At 32.7% G+C, this 18,270-nt stretch overlaps 1 protein-coding gene across 1 annotated transcript; it reads left to right on the top strand.

Moving 5' to 3' along the window:
• Window positions 1-372: 372 nt before the first annotated feature.
• Window positions 373-10,098, top strand: LOC126736599 (probable transaldolase). The gene is made up of 6 exons (XM_050441032.1): window positions 373-905; window positions 8,234-8,465; window positions 9,160-9,291; window positions 9,342-9,467; window positions 9,520-9,656; window positions 9,707-10,098. The coding sequence occupies exons 1-6, from the start codon at window positions 806-808 to the stop codon at window positions 9,982-9,984; spliced, it is 1,005 nt and encodes a 334-aa protein (XP_050296989.1). The 5' UTR covers window positions 373-805; the 3' UTR covers window positions 9,985-10,098.
• Window positions 10,099-18,270: the final 8,172 nt, after the last annotated feature.

Consider the following 18,270-nt stretch of genomic DNA (forward strand, 5'->3'; position numbering starts at 1 on the left):
ATTCTTGCTTTCAAAGAGAAATATATCCCTTCTAATATTAAATTGCCTTCAACAGAACTTCGGCTAATGGATATATAAATTCAGACTTTATTTTAATATTTTTTTTAAGAAACCATGTAACCAAAAATGAAAAACTACTAGGCAGTTGGGCATTTACCGCTAATGTTGGTGACAACTTTAACAGTAGGTTGATGACGCCACTTTTTTAAAAAACCAACAGCACCTAAACGTTTTGGTAAATACCAATCGGAAATTGGTAAAAACCAAAAGGCTTTGGTTATTCGTCTAAAATCGGTTTATATTTTGGTATTTTGTGGAATTCATTATCTGACGCAAATCAGCTGTTCAGAATTCATTTAAAATTTAAAAAATCACCAAAAATATTTAAAAAAGTAAATTTCTAGTCACTTTATTAAAATTCACTTATTTTTTACTAAAGAACTCCACTAAACCAAGGAAACTACTGGAAGGGTTCCATCCCAATAACCTTATCCGCTACAAAATTCATTATTAATTCAAAATAACCCGCCAAGCATAGAGAACTTCAAACTTGCACTAAAAAAATATGTAACGTGGAACTGGAACCCCCCGCGCCGACCTGAATGGAACTTGCCGAAGTCACTTGAAGGTGAAAGCGATAACCGAATATCGAGTAGCGCTGCTGATTATTCTCTAGAAGTTTCGGTCATACCATACCATTAGTACTATCATTATCGCGTTATCACCAATTGGCTGCAGCACGAGACGCGCGCTTTCATTTAATCTCTCTTTTTTTTTCAATATTTAACACTTTTTACACACAACCATGTCTTGTGAACCTCAGTGTAAAAGAAGCAAGATGTCAAACACCTTGGAACAGCTTAAGGCCCTCACTATTGTTGTGGCCGACACTGGGGATTTTGAAGGTTAGTGAATATACTATGGTCTGATATTATGGCCAATCATACTAAGTTGTTTACATAAATAATAGCTATTTATCCTTTTGCACCCTTTAGCTTTAATATATAATTAATAACAGTAATAGTGCTTATGTAATGGTGAATGCTTAAGTAATGGTAATTTATGCAAGTCATGTCGTGATTATGGTTATAATAACAAATTGATAATAGAGATTGTGGTTATAATAACAAATTGATGATAGAGACACACAAATAAATATAGCATGAAATTAGTGATTGTGATAAAGTAGTCTGAGACAAACTAACAATTTTAAATGTTTTGTTTCATATATAAGCCAATCACAATAAAAATTTATTTCAATTAAGTTTCAAAAATTATTAAAGGAAAATCAGTTTTTGAATCATGATGATCTGAGATTGTTAGACCTCTTTTTTCATTACATTCAAGTATTTGCAGCAATGTAGATACAATTACTACAAACAACAAAACTTCAATACAAACAACAAAAAAAAAAGATAATCAATATCTTTTGATTATCTTTTTTTTTTGAATTTCTAATAAATTATTTATAAGTTACATAAATTGTGCATACATGCACAAGTGTTTAAGCACCTGTGTATGTGTGTCAATATACAGAGTGTCTCAGATTGTCAGGACTTTTGGCATCTTTATTAATATTTAAGATACAGGGCTGGGTAAATTAACAAACTAGTATGATTTTTTTCTTAAAAGGTGAAAACAGAAAAAAAAATGAACATCCTGTTTTTGAGAAAATGTGAAAAATATACTTTTATTAAATGGAATCCCCTGTATATTTTTATATAAATCAAAGGAAAATAATTTTCTTCATAAAAAAGTTTATTTACACTAATAGCTTAAACCTCAAAATAACAAAGTTATAGTCATATTAATAATTTTGGCAAATTTAGACAAGTTGGCTTTAAAATATAAAAATAACATCAAGTAAATGTACTTAATTTACGAGAAATGAGCAGAAACATCACCATCTTGTTTAAAACATTTTTGAGCACACTTAAGTACCTGTCAGGCTTGGTATAAAGGAGCATTTCTGGTCAAGTTGGTACAGGTATTCTCAAGATAAAATTGAACTGACCTTCTTGTGTGTATAGGAGTGTATTCGTCCAATATGTGTTTGAGTCAAAAATAGCTTTATTGTTACATAATATAATATTTTGTTAACAAAGCATTATATAAAACCTTAAAGATAGTTGACAATATAATCTTTTAAATATATAAAAATATAAAAATTTTAACAATTCTTCCATACATAAAAGAAGAAAAAAAAAGTAGTAAGAAATAACATCATGTAACACAAATCTCCTCACTGTCAAAAAGTTGTATTTAAATACTTGTCTAGAGAATAAAATCCTTTTGCAAGTAAAAGTTTCTTTATATTTTTCCTAAAATGTTTTTCAAGATTTATTAGCCTTATACAAAGGGGTGGGTGGTTAAAAAGCCTTCTGTCTCCATACACAATAGAGGACTTAATCTGTTCACTTTTTGGAATCGGCATAGGTAAAGAGAAGGTTGTTCAGAGATTGTAACCCGAGTAGGGGAGGGGCAAGCTGATGGCGATATTTTTTGTGGATAAGACAAACAGTCTCTAAAATAAAAAAGGCATGGCAGTGTCAGGTCAGAGTGTTTTAAAAATAATGGTCTACAGGGGGTAAGAAAGAGACCTATATTGTTGAGTGCATGGCTCTTTTTTGCAAAATAAATAGAAAGCTGAACAAATACTGAGAGCACACACCCCAAAACACAATACCATATCTCAGGTGAGACTCGATAAGAGCATGATAGTCAAAACATTTTAGCCACATCAAGTCCCAGAGAATGTGTTATTACTTTAATAGCATAACAGTTGGATGATAGCTTTCCTATTAAAGAGAAGATAATGATTATCAAATTTTAATTGCTCATCAATTGTCAGACCCAAAAATTTGCATGTTTCAGAAGGACTTATTGATTCATTTTGCCTAGTGACAGTTCAGAAGTTATGTTACTTTTAAGTTAAAATATTAGTTTTAGAAATATTAAAAGTTAATCTATTGGATTCAGACCATGACTTTACTAGAATTAAATCTCCATCAATAATATTCTTTGTATCATCCACAAAGATAGTAAATTTGCCCCTAATTGAGAGATATCATTGACATAAAGCAGAACAACATTGGTCCAAGAACAGAACCCTGGGGTACACCCGCATCCTTATGCCGACGGGATGACATCATTGTTAAAGAATACTCTTTGTGTTTGTCTAGATAGGTAAAAATGAAACCATTCGAGAGCAACTTCTCTGAATCCATAGGTTTCTAGCTTCCGCAGCAGTATTTTGTGTATACACAATCCAACGCCTTAGATAAGTCACAGATCACCGCCGCCACACTCTCCCCAGAATTTAACCCCTGGTACAGAGTCTCAAAAAAATTGAAAGTAGCATCAGATGTACCCACAACATTATGGCGTTTTCAAAAATTCGTTAGTTTATTTATTAGTTTTTACCAATCTCTCTACAAGCTTGCCAAGCATGGGAAGCAGGGCTATGGGTCTGAAATTTGATGGATCATCATAGCTTCCACTCTTGAATAATGGTATAATCAAAGAATCTTTAAGTAAATGTGGAAAGCACCCACTTAAAAATAAAACATTTATCACCTCAGCCAAAAAATCAAGGGTTGGTTGCGGTACCGCTATTAGGACTTTTAGTGATAGCCCATCCCATCCAGAAGAGTTCTTATTTTTGATTAAGGACAGAGCTCCCATTATTTCACTACAATCTGTTGATCTAAAGAAAAATGTTTCAGGCACCTTAATGTTGTGTAAGTATAAGCGCGGATCTGAGGCAATTTTATTGAAAGACCCAAAGCAATACCCTGGAAAAAAAGATTGAGTGTTTCGGCCGTCATCGTGAGATTAGAAAAAGAAGGATTCCCACGTTTACCACGTAAGTCATTAACAATTTTCAAACACTCTCTTATTTCTTGATTGGTTTATTTTACTCGAGTAGTATAAGTTTTCTGCCAGTTTCTTTCACTGTCTCGCGGGAAGTTTTGCGATATCTATTAAAATAGGATATGAATCTGGAATTTTCTAGGGCAAATTCTCTTATGGAGTGCAAACACCGGAGATTTTTACCAGAAGTTAAAAGACTCCTGCTATACCTTCTCCTAGTGAACAACGTTCCCCTCTTTTTTTTTCTTGAGGTACACTTTTGTCATTGAGAAGAAAGGAACATAATATGGCCTCATGATTATACAACTTAGCATTTACAATTCTACATGCGACCTGCGTTTCACAGAGCGTAGAGTAAACATAATCTAAAAGTTATAATAATAATAATAATAATAATAATAATAATAATAATAATAATAATAATAATAATAATAATAATAATAATAAGCCTTTATTTCCAACAGGCAACTTGCCCAATAACAGGAAACAGTTGCAAAACAATGAAAAATATAGTTATACACACAAACAAACCTAAAAGAATGAAAAGAAAAGAAAAAAAGTAAAGTAAAGTCACAATCTCAAAAGTTATCCAAAAAATTAGAACAAATAACTATTAATATGATATAAAAACCCTATTATAAAAGTTTAACAAGATAATCACATATTCAACAAAATTAAATTAAATTAACTGCAATATAACTATAACTTAAACACATGGATCTTAATCCCAAGAGTAATGATCCACCAAGATATCGACAATCACATGAACCGGAGAGAAATTTATATCGCACATGTGACAGATCCGATTAAATATAGCGCATATTGTATATAGTGGTGATTTCAACAGGATGTTAGTATGAGGCCTTGGCAGAAAGAATGTTAGGGGATGTCTAGCATTAAGCCTAGGCACCATGAAACGTACACCAGAAAGAAGTACAGGATTATCAATGAATCCATTCAGTAACCCATGCAGGAATTTTACAGAGAAGATTATTCTTCTGAGATGTAATGGGTGTAGATTGAAGCGTTCCAATAGTTGCCGATGATCAAACCCTCTTACCGGATATATGCCATCCTGCCTGAAGGCCAAAAACTTAGCAAATCTATGCTGAACAGATTCCAGGAGACCAACATGATTCTGATAGAGCGGGTTCCATATAATGCAGCCAAACTCCAGTTTTGATCTCACAAAGCAACAGAAAAGCAGTCTTAATGTAGATTCCAAAGTAAAACTCTGAGAACTTCTAATTATGAACCCAAGCCTTCTCAGGGCTGACTTGACTATGTTGTTGAAGTGTGGAACGAATGTAAATTCAGAGTCAAAGGTGATACCAAGATCACTGATCTGTTAACAGCACACCATACCTCCAATGTATTTAGACAGTTATGAAGAAAAATACAATCCTCCACACCATATACATTTAAATATAGCTTCAAATCATCGGCAAAAGCCAGCCTATGACAAGTGAGTGACTCAATCAAGTCATTTATAAAAAAACTAAACAGGAGCGGACCCAGGTTCGAGCCCTGTGGCACACCCGACGTTACGTTAAAAAGTTTTTTTTTTATTATTTGATTTAAAGCTCTCATATTCAACATATTGAGATCTAGCAATCAAGTAGGAATGAAATAAATTAAATAATCTCCCTGAAAAACCATACTGAGTTAATTTATGCAGCAAAATATAGTGATCTATGCGATCAAAGGCTTTTTGGAAGTCGGTATAAATAACATCGACTTGAGTATTAACATCAAGTGATTCACAGATGTGGCTAGACAGACAGGATAAGTTAGTAACACAAGATCGCCCGCTAAAAAATCCATGCTGGTCTACAGAGATGAATTGTTATACTGAATTGTCCATAGGGTAGATACATGAATACTTAAATTAAAAGATTTCAGCACTCTACATATAGACAAATAATTGTTAGAGTTATTGCAGTCTAAAAAATTTACATTTACATTTGCCTGTCAATATTAGCGATGTATTTACCGATATTTCGCCTAAAATGTTATATAATTTATCAATAGAAGTATTGAAAATACATGAAGATGACCTGTAAAGGCTGAAAATGTATAAATTGAATTATTTAAAATAAACAATGCAAGATTCAAAAGCTTTTCTTCCAGGTGATACTTAAACTTAGTTACATCAACAAAGTTATATCTTTCTAAAAACTTATTCTCTATTAATATCAATGTTCCGCCATGAATATACACACACAGTGAATATAGATGGGGGCCAGATAGATAGTCGATGTGATGACCCTTCAAAAGCATTTGTGATAACTCTCACAGATAAGACACCAGATTACTTAGACTAGACAATGTCACCTGCGTAAAACTTAAATTAATACATACAACTATATTATTTTAACTATTATAATTAATAACATTACTAAAAATATCTTTACTTAGTCTGTGAAAAGGAGCGCCACTTATTACTTTTCCTGATATATCATAGCAGGCACCTGACAATTCCCTGAGAATCGATGATAGATGTCTGGTACTAGAGTCTCCATAAATAAAAACGTGTATTTCTTAGCTAAAGAGAAGAGTGTTTTATTTGTACAGGAGTAGCTATGTTGATATGAAGATGGTTCTTTTGAATTGACAGAATTATTTGTTGGCTCCACCTATACCTAGAGTTGGTATGTGGTTCAACGTCATCAGAGTCTTGGATTACCATTGGAGTCTTAGACGCTTTAAAAGACTCTAAATCATTTCTAATGGAAACTATTTCATAAGAGTAAGAGTGATTTTCAGCCTCAAGAAGTCTAATGGAAGTGATCATATTTTTGCTTGAGTATGTGTTGAAGTTCATCCATGGTTCTGTATTTTTGGAGAATATTATATGTGTATTAGAGGAGTCTATTAACAAAGATACTAATAATGATGACTTAATTGGAGGCACCCTAAATAATGAATAGGTATCTACCTTTTTTTAAAAATAAATATCACTCTTAATAACAATGAAATAAACCAATTATTCAATTTATATAAAGGAAAATCTTGAATATGATATGATACTTTTGAAAGTATTAATTCTTTTTTAACCAGTAATACTAATATTTAAACTGATTTTTATTTAATAGATTGTTCAAAAACAAAAATATCTTTCTATGGACCAATATCTTATAATTATAAATGGTCTGTTTAGATGTGATTGTTGAAATAAAAAATATTTAAAGCAGTTGTCAATGCGTATCTTATTTCAAAAGGATTTTATAATATAAATGACAATATTAAAATAATTAGAAATTTCCTAATTGCTACTTGTATTTATTCTAATATCCCTTTTTTCTTTCAGCTTTGTAACTTTTATTATTAGTGCCAGTATGTACTTTAGAGTTGTTTTAGTACAAAGGTATACTTAAATAATAATGCTATTCTGTTAAAAAAAAAAGAAAACATGGCATAGGATTTATTAAAAAAAAGTTTGAAAACTTAACAAGGGTAATGTACAAATGAAAAACAATGTTTTAAATTCAGGTCAAATTCATTTATTTCACTCATTAAATATATTAAAAACAAATTACCTCATTGGACTCACATTAAATGAAATAATACAAATTAATAATTAAAAGTTATAAAAATATTTGACTGATATAACAATATTTGACTGATATTTTTTTAATCCCTCTTTTGTATTGATTATAATAATATACCTAATTAAATGGTAAATATTTAATAAGGAAAGAAATTTAATAAATGATTAATTTACAAGCTTACTTCAGTATGCAATAAGATATTGTTCTATTACTGAAGGATTAATAAATATAGTATTAAATATGGATATATCTAATCAACATGAATTGTAGATCATAAATGTAATTATATTTTGTATTATGGTAAGAAAGAGAAACAATGTTCTAAATTATTACATCACATTTATTATTTTTTAAAAATATACCTTGAGCTGAGGCAGTGAAAATAATTCATGGAACTCAGTTACTAAGTTTACATTTTGACTTGACAATTAACTTATCTTGATCAAGAAGTCAAAATGGTCTGGTAAGCTTAATTCATAAAAAGGTGATGGGATTTTATGTAGAGTAATATGAAAGCTGAGTGAAAATTGATAAAAAATTATAAATTATCATGATAATTAAATAATACATACTACAATATATTTAGTAGTATATAGTAAGTAAAAACATTACATTTTGTAAGTAATAGTAAAAGCTTTGTATCGACGGACGTTAAAATTTATAAATAAATACAAATATTTTATAAATTAAAAGAAAAAAATTATAAGTAAACATTAATAGGTGTAATTAATGCTAAATAAAAAAAAAATCTTTTGATGGTATATTTCCACACTTATAATTTTGTCTTTTTACAATGGTTTCTTTTTCAGCCATGAAGGCTTACAAACCCACAGACGCCACAACAAACCCATCCTTAATGCTTCAAGCAGCCAGTTTGCCACAATACAAACCCCTAATTGAGAAAGCAGTGAAATATGGCCAAAAACTAGGAAACACTTTGGAAGAAAAAGTTGAGAACGCGATGGACATGTTGTGCGTACTTTTTGGGATAGAAATCTTAAAAATTGTGCCTGGTAGGGTCTCTACTGAAGTCGATGCTAGGTAAGGGTTTTTATCAACTTATTCAATTTGCATTAAAAATTGAATAGTGGATTAAAATTAATTTTTCAATATAAGTGGAAGACATATTAGAAAATCAAAATAATAATGAGATACATAAACCATACATAAACTACTATACAATACATAAACTCATAAACCTTTAGAAAACCATAGCAAATGTTTAATTAAAATCAGTTATTTTTTCCCAGATGTACAGAGAGATATATAAAGAGAGCATAATAATACTGAGACATCTAAAAAAAATTATAATACTTTTGATCTCTTAAATATTGCTTTGTTTATAAATGATAATAGTTTCAATAATAAAAAATAGTTTTCAGATAGAGGTCAGGAGATTTACATAATTTGATACCAATCTTTATTTAAGTATCTCTCAAACCTCTTCTAAATAAACTGCTTTAATTTTAGTGAATCGAATTATATCAATAGCTTTGGTTAAAAATAATAAGCTTATCTTATTAATTGATAGTGTTTTTTTACTTTGCTCAAGGGTATTAAAGTATTATTCATAACTTTTTTAGAAATTTTGTAGGGAAGATGTGTATATATTTTAATAAAGAATCAAAAGACTAAACAATATTTAACATTACTCTTGAATTCAAATTATTTGGTTTTCTCTAATTAATACTTTTCAATTATCCAATTATACCCATATAAATTCGTGTTACTTCAGATTGTCTTTTGATACACAAGGAAGCGTAAACAAAGCAAAAAAAATCATTCATTTATATAAAGAAAATGGAATTGACAAGGAGAGAATATTAATCAAATTGGCCTCAACATGGGAAGGTATCCAAGCAGCAAAGTAAGATTTTTATATTTAAAATTTTGTCAGTCTTTAATGATCCTTTTTAGAATTTTAGAGAGTGAATATGGAATCCACTGCAATTTGACTCTCCTATTCAATTTCGCTCAGGCAGTCGCTTGTGCTGAAGCCGGGGTAACTCTTATCTCACCTTTTGTAGGAAGGATTTTGGATTGGTAAGTCGGATTGGTTTTTACTGATTTTTATGTCTACAGTTTTTCTTATCAGGTATGTGGCAAACACAGATAAAAAATCATATTCTGGTGAAGAAGATCCTGGTGTCATCTCAGTTACAAAAATTTACAATTATTATAAAAAATTCGGTTACAAGACTGTCGTCATGGGAGCATCATTCAGAAACACAAGTAAAAACTCACCTAAAATTAAGTATGAGATTTAAAACTCGTTTTTCTAGGTGAAATCAAAGCCTTAGCTGGCTGTGATCTGTTAACAATAAGTCCAAAACTGTTGGGAGAACTGGAAAGTAGCCACGAGCAATTGCCACGTAAATTGAGCCCAGAAACGGCCAAAAAAGTTCAACTCGAACAGTTGGAACTCACAGAGTCTAAATTTAGGTGGATGCTAAATGAAGATCAAATGGCTACTGATAAACTTTCAGATGGCATCAGGAAATTTGCCGCTGATTCCATCAAGCTTGAGAATACTATTAGGACTCTTTTAGCCAAAGCATAATTTGAGTTTTTGGTATACTTTTTTTTAACAAAATTGTAACTTTGATGTTGAATTTTATTATATATAATTTTTATTGAAATTGTTTGAAAATAAATGTGGATATTTCTGGAAATATTTTTGTGTTTTTAACTAGGACGCGTAATTGCTATGGTTACAAGAAAATGCATTTTTTTGTTAAAAAAACATAGCCATAAAAGTTATACAACAATTTTACTATATAGTATATCATTTTACTATAATTCTACATCTTGGTTTAACAGTCTGCTTATAAATATCAAATTAGGGTGGGAGGGAAGGGATAAAGTAGGTATATTTATAATTTCTGGATCTTGCTGAAGGGCATTGTTTGAACCAAATTTTTTCAGGTATGCGATAAAGCAAACCGTGAAAAATACAAAACATGTTTTACTTTTATAATAAATTTTTTATTTCAGTCACGTTTAATTTTTACTGTGAAACTTAGGAAGACCAGACCAGAAGATTCTGTCAAGCCACAGGCAATTTTTCATCATCATATTACGATTTTTCGTAGTTTTGTATTTTTTATTAAAGCCTAATTAGGCAGCCTTTTTTTAGTCACGGATTCCCAAAAGTGGTCAAGGTGAATCTCCAGGGCTCCAAGAAACGCTTGGTTACCAAAAACAGAATAAATAAAGGCCTTACTTCGACAAGGAAACCATCAGCCAGCCTGAAAGATCGTGACAACATGAAGAAAGACTCGACTGGAGTTTTAAATTTAGAAGGCAACGAGGCAAATTTCGTTAAATTTAATTTTCAAATGTTTTCAATGACGGATTTTTAGAATACGGTACGGAGTGTGAAAAAAGATGTGAGTAGCAGGAAGTCAAACGTTTAAAAGAAGACACTTCCAAACTATCCTAAACCTCAACTTATTAAACAACGTCGATTGGAGGTTTTAGCATAATACTTCTCGCTAAGTTTGTCTTCATTACTCGAGGATAAGCCTTTCTGAGTTTGAAAATAAATATGAAAGAAACATTTTTCTGCCCTGCGAGATAAAGTAATCAGGTCATATCAAGTGCTTAATGTTCCTTATAAAACGGTCAAAGTGATACAAGGGTAATCACTGGGGATCTTGTTAAGGCTTTGTTCTGCTTTGAATGTCAAGGTGGTACCTGAAGACTTTGCTAGAGTGCATTCTTTTAATACAAAGGCTGGACCCAAAATATCTTTAACTTTAAAAGACACAGAACTTAAAAACCGCATCCTGTCTGCTCGGTCTCAAAAGAGGAAAATTACGCCTAGAGTTTGTGGTCTGGAAATATCTGATGCTGCAATCTACATAGATGAAGAGTTAACTAAGGATACCTATCGCCTATTCAAAAAGGCCAAGGCTTTAAAGGAACTGGGATACAAATACGTCTGGCATCGGAATGGCAAGGTCTTGGCAAGGAAGAATGACGGAGAAAATGCTATATTTATAAAAAGCGAGGCCTTTCTGAATGAACTAACCTCATGAATATTTTGTTCTATTTATCTCTATATAACTAATTGTCCTTTTTCTTTATACTCTATTTCAGAAGTGTGTAGAGCAATAAAACCTCATTAGGTATGCAAAAGTGGTACCTGGTGATCCACCAATATTTTATGCCACTACCTTAGTTGGGTATTAGTTTCAATGTAAAATTCTTTCTTTTCGTTGATTGCAGGTAGTGCCACCCGGTTTTGGGTCAATTTATGAGTTTTGCCCATTGTTACCCACTGATAAACATTGAAAACGGTTCGCCAAAGGCGTGCAACTGGGACTTGTTTTTTACCTTATAATTAATGTACTTAAATGCTATTTTATTTTAGAAAGTTACTTTTGTTTAAATGGAATAATATATTTTTTTCACAAATTTATTGAACATAATATGTAGAGTAAAACAGTTGAAAATGTCACTTTTGGATCTGGCACTTTTTGAACAGTGTATAACAATTTTAAATTATAATAGATTAGTCTTCTTCGTCATCTGACGAACTGTCATCACCTCTTGACATTATAATTAAAGGATCGACTGTCTGATCGATGAGGTTGTCAAGATCCCACATTTTGTCCTCTTGCTTAATTACATGCTGGACTGCTTTTCGCCAATTCTCTGGTGTCGCTTCCGTAATGGCTTGATCAAACAGTAGCTTAACATCTTTCATTTTAAAAGTCGTGTTTTGTCTTGCTACAAATCCTTTTACCTGCGCCCATATCAGTTCTATAGGATTTAGTTCGCAATGATATGGCGGTAAGCGCAGTACAGTTATATTATATTTTTCGGCTATATCTTCCACGGCGTATTTCATGAAACGAGTTTTGTGTAAGTTTGCTATTGCCAGCAGTTCTTTTTTTATTAAATTTGCTTCAAACGCAATACCTTTTGCAGTCAGCCAATCGATAATTTCTTGCTTTCTCCAACTTGAAGTTGGCGTCTTCTCTATTCGCCGTGAATGATAGCTTGCGTTATCCATAACCACCACCGAATTAGCCGGAAGAAATTTTATCATTTCACCAAAATAGTCCTCGAAAACGTCTGAGTTCATGTCTTCATGGTAATCTCCTGTGCGAGTCGACTCAAAGGTTAGCAGACCTTCTTTTAAAAATCCCTCTTCGCTTCCAATATGTGTGATTATAAGTCTTTTTCCTTTTCCCGAAGGTACTTTAATACCCGTAGACAGGCCTTCTATGAAAGCTTGGCGAGCACTGGTTATATTTTTGTCTTGCCACATTTTTTGGACTATATAACCTTCGTTAATCCACGTCTCATCAAGATAAAAAACTTTCTTTTGCTCCCTGCGGTACTGCTTGATACTTCTCAAGTATTGTCGTCTCCAACAAACAATTTCGTCGCTCTCCAGTAAAAGTGCTTTGCGGTTATGCTTTTCCCAGGCAAAATCCATATGTTTTAAAGTTTTCCATAAAAGTTTTCTACTTATCAACGGAATACTGTCATCTCGGCCAAGCTCCATTAAAATTTTGTCTAGGGTGGGTATTTCCTTTTTAAAATAAAAAGAGTGAACTTTTCTTCGAATTATACATTTAGCATTTTCATCAAGGACTTTTGTAGGTCGTCCTGGCTTTTGCTTGGGAGATTCCACTTGACCTGCTACTTTTCTTTCCCGCAACAATTTGAAAATGGTATAGATGTAATTTCATACTGATACATATTTTATTCTGTATATACATTGGAAATTCTTTTCGGTTATGGCTAACTCAAAAAATTTAAATGTAGGTCATATTAACATACGTTCACTTTTGCCCAGCATAAATGCCTTAAAAGATAAATTAAATCATTTGAAACTTGATATTCTCGGAGACTTGGTTGAGCGACGCGATAAGTGATGAGGTTTTAGCTATTTACGGTTTTAAATTTTATAGGAAGTATCGCAGATCTCGGGGAGGGGGAGTAGGCATATACATAAGAGACGTCCTTTCAGCGGTACCAATTGATACTGTATCTGTAGAATGCTTTGAGCAATTTTGGGTGATGGTCAGAGTGGGAGGGATAAATGTTGCTATTGGTAATTTTTACCGTCCGCCTAAAACTAATTTATTAGATGGTATCACGGCATTTGAACAGACTATTGCTGCAGTCATTCCTCTGTGTGATGAGTTAGTGTGTATGGGTGATATGAACGTCGATTTTTTTGGCTTGTAATAGTTCAACTAGTACTCTTGATATCTTTTTTAATTCCTTTTCTCTCTCGCAAGTCGTAAAAGAGACAACGCGACTCTCTAAAACTAATTGTACTTTGCTGGATTATTTTATTCTTTGCTTTTTATTCTTGCTTTAATGTTAATATGATTCACGGCGACATCAAACATCATGATATGCATGAGTTAACAGACCACCAGCTTATATCGTGTGAACTCTTATGTAGAATACCTAGCAGGAAGCCTAAATTTGTTGTATTTAGGAGTTTTAAATATTTTGATTTTGAGGCGTTTAACTCTGACTTGATAAACACTGGCTGGGGAAAGATTTTTGATCTTGCTTGTATAAATGAAAAAGCACAGTTTATGACAGATAAAATATTGGCGTTATTTAATTGCCACGTACCTATTCAAAAGGTACGTGTGACAAAACCAAAGGCACCATGGTTTACGGATGTATTAAAAATTATGAAAAGGAAGCGAAATAAAACACTATCTAAATATAAGCGAACAAAAAAACTAGAGGATTGGCAAGCTTATAAAGAGAACTATTTTACAAATGCTGTTCGAAAAGAGAAAAAGGCCTATTTACAATTTGTAGCGCGAAATAATAGTTGTAAAGATACATGGAAAGCTCTAGATGATCTTAATATTTATGGGAAACAAAAACACAATATAAAAATACCAAATCATTTAAGGAATCCCGAAGATATAAACAATTTTTTTATAGAATCAGTTGATGCTTTAGCGATAGATATCACTGACGTTTGTATAAATAAATATAAACAGATACATCCAACAAGCAGTTTTCAGTTTACACCGTGTTTAGAAATTGATGAATTAAATGCAATTTTTACTATTAAATCAAATGCCTGTGGGTCGGATAGTATAACGATCCAAATGATTAAACTTTGCTGCCCGGTTATAGTCCCTTTTCTTACACATCTTTTTAATGAATGCCTTCTGTGTGGCCAATTCCCTGATCTTTGGAAATCATCTGTGGTTCTTCCTTTGCCCAAAAATAATAAAATAGTAACCTTTTCTGACTTACGACCTATAAGTTTGTTATGTGTGTGCTCTAAGATCCTGGAAAAACTAATTTACGCCTAAGTGACTACTTATCTAAAGCACTACTCTCTCCTTAGCCCTAATCAATCAGGCTTTCGTAAAGGCTATAGTACAACCTCCTAGACGACATATATGAAGCAGCTGATAAGGGTAATACTACAGCACTGGTTCTGCTTGATTACAGCAAGGCTTTTGACACGATAAATCACAAGCTTCTGTGCGCTAAGTTGAGTTCCTTGGGATTTTCTCTTTCGTCCATTCATTTTTTTGAGAGCTACCTATTAGGTAGAACTCAGTCCGTGCGTTTTGAGGATGGGAAATCATCTTTGAGGCCTTTGACTAAAGGCGTGCCACAGGGATCGATTTTGGGACCCTTGCTGTTTGTTATTTATACGCGTGACGTGGATTCTATTGTCAATAATTGTATGATTCAACGATACGCGGATGACACCCAAATATATACCAGTTTTTCTAAGGCAAATGCGGACGAAGCTGTTCTTCGATTGAATGAGTGTTTAGAGTCAGTAGCTGAATATTCTAAAAATATTGGGTTGTGACTGAATCCGTCGAAGTCAGTCGTAATATACATTGGTCCTGATCATGAGTGGGCAACGAATAATTTGGCTATTCATGTATCCCAAACTCCAATCCCGATCGTGAGAGAATGTAAGAATCTCGACATCATAATTGATTCTAAGTTACGATTTCGCAGCCAATTGGCAAGGGCCCTTCAAAGGTCGTATATTCAAATGTCATTACGGAATCTGTACAAAAGTAAAGATATACTCGAACTGCCATTGAGAAAGGTTTTATGCGAAACATTGGTTCTCTCTCATACTGCTTATTGTGATTTTGTGTATGGCCCAGCCCTGGATGTAACATAAAAAAAAAGATTACAACGCTTGCAGAATTCATGTATATGTTTTACTTACAATTTAAGGGCCCGTGATCACGTCAGATACAAGTTACCTGCACTGAAGTGGTTAAATATGCAGGATCGAGAGACGGTACACTTCGCATGCTTTCTTCATAGAATCATCTCTAGTGGAGCGCCTGAGTATCTTAGAGATCGTTTAACTTTTAGTTTCTTCACTCATGATCGTATCACACGTCAAAATACCCTTTTAAATATACCAAAGCATCGCACAGCTATGTTTCGACGTAGCTTTTCGTTGCTTGCTTCAAAATTATATAACAATTTGTTGCATAATAAACTTCAAAATTGTAGTTTGTCAAGTTTTAAGAAAAACGTAAAAGGGTTTATGCTGAGTAAATATAGCTCTATACCAGGGTTGTGAACTTTTAAATATATTTGTATTGAATTTTGTAAATTTCTCATTATCATAATTATTGTAACTAATTAGGACTGTTTATACCATGTAATTTATAATACATTATTGTATTGTATAATACATTTATGTATTGCTGATTTCTGTATGCTCGGTTAAGCAAACAGCTTTGGCTGCCCTTCGCCGAGTTTTATAAAAAGTCGTTTATTATTATTATTATAAAATACCTACATCGAGCTAATCTAGAAATAATAGACGAGGACATAGAATTAATTCAAGATTAGGACAGTATCTCAAATAACTCAGATATTGCAGATAGAGAACAACAGGTTGAAATTATAATTGAAAAAACGGCTATGAATAAAATAGTTTTAATTCATTCATCAAAATATTGTTCAAGGAATTTGATGTATTAACAGACAAGCTGAGAACATTATTTGATACATAACCTTTTTACATGTCTTACATACAGCAGGATCTAGTCAAGATCACAGATAGAAGTAGACAGAATAGATTACAGCTTGTTATTGAATTAACTATAATTTTACACACGGTAGAATCATTGGAGTGAAATTTTTGAAAAGTAGACTAAAATTGTAAGAAAATCTTAAAACAAGTTAATTCCTTTGCTACTGAGTAAGAATCAAAGCACTTTTTAAATAGAATATCTGATACCCAAGTCAAAAACTTTTTGAGTATCTTAATTTTAAAAGTTTTTTCTCAGTTTTAAAAATTTTTTTAATAAATGAAAATTTTTCCTAAATGAACGAAGGAAGTTCTTGTCATATCTCATGTTTAAGAAGGGTAATAAGAAGGAAGCTAAGAAAGAACTTTAGGCCAATATCGCTTCTTCCTATAATATCCTAAAGTTTTGAAAAGGTCATGGCTGAACAAATACTTCTATGTAATACTATTTTGTATTTGTTTTTTTAATTTGTACTATTTAGTAAGCAGCTTCCGAAGGCCAGAGATATCCTAGCACAGAACTTACAGACTTATGGCTCAGAACCAACATGTGTCATCGCTTAAATCTGGAAAAGACATCAGACACTGGTTAGAACTGGAGCATAAAGACTACTAGGAGCTGCCAAAGTTGGAACTCTCCAAACCACTTTTGGGCAGATGGCATTCAAGAACGAGGAGAACATACTGTGCCACAATACGCAACAACTGCGAAACGTAACAGGGCTTCTAACAGGCCATGTACCTTGCACCAAACACCTAGACAGACTCGAAAAAGTAGATAAGCCGCTGTGTAGAGGCTGTGGGGAAAAGGAAGGAACCACCTACATTTCATCATTATCCACCATTAGCGTTCTATGCCTCTGCGAAGCATTCAACCGAAGCAGGGCGGTCGCCCTGGGTGAAGCTCAACCCTCAGCAAAGAGGATGATAACTACATCACTGGGCAAAATACTGGACTTCCTAGAAGCAATAGAACTGAACATGTAGGAGTAAATCTATGGGGCACAATAGGACTGCGACAGACCAGACCGCACTGCAGGGAACCAAATGGTACCAACCAGAAGGTAGGTTTTAGGACGTTAAACGAGGTCACGGAGTCCCACACTACCGGGGGGGTTCAGGAACAAGCGGTGTTCATAACGAATTTCTTCCTCTGGCAAAAAAATCAGCTTCCGTAAAAGAAAAACACTACCCTTAGTACCCAACATTCAATCCGATTACAGTGATTATAGGGTGTGTTGCATATGCTTAGATACACTTACCTTGCCTTCAATATATTTGCTGGAAGAATCTCTCTATGTTACAAACAACATCAACTTGTTTACCGCTCAAAGGGAGGTGCATAGTTGTCAAACCAGAAACACTGAATATTTAATACCGGCATATTGTATACTGAAAAGTCAAAATGGTTCAGGATATTGGGCGATTAAATATTTTATTGCTTTAACAGTAAACCTTTCGAAGAAGGTTTTAAAAAGAATTTTAATAGCAAATGCATTCACACGATGGGTATCTGAAATATTTTAGGTTTTTTTGAATTAGGTTTATTGATTCTTTTTTAAATGTTAATAATAATATTATTATGAACCCATGTATATGACTGTTTTGTCATAAATAGTAATAAATGATGGTAGTAATGAATATATATACTTCGTTTATATAATTTTATCGACTCTGCATATTTATTATTAAAAATTTGTTAACCCAAATTTTAAATTTTCGACATTGTACAAAGAATGTGCTTAGCTTTTTACGCGGAATCTAAAAATCTAATGTATAGGGTGTTCCATTGAAATTAATGATTAACAGATCTAAAGGAAA

The sequence above is a fragment of the Anthonomus grandis genome, chromosome 5 (genome assembly GCF_022605725.1).
Source record: "Anthonomus grandis grandis chromosome 5, icAntGran1.3, whole genome shotgun sequence".
NCBI classification, from domain to species: domain Eukaryota; kingdom Metazoa; phylum Arthropoda; class Insecta; order Coleoptera; family Curculionidae; genus Anthonomus; species Anthonomus grandis.

Bases quoted from the DNA above. Each gene is read 5' to 3' on its own strand.
- LOC126736599 (XM_050441032.1), top strand. From the start codon at position 806: ATGTCTTGTGAACCTCAGTGTAAAAGAAGCAAGATGTCAAACACCTTG. The intron at 9,292-9,341 runs GTAAGATTTTTA...GATCCTTTTTAG, and splicing joins GAAGGTATCCAAGCAGCAAA to AATTTTAGAGAGTGAATATG. The intron at 9,657-9,706 runs GTAAAAACTCAC...TCGTTTTTCTAG, and splicing joins AGCATCATTCAGAAACACAA to GTGAAATCAAAGCCTTAGCT.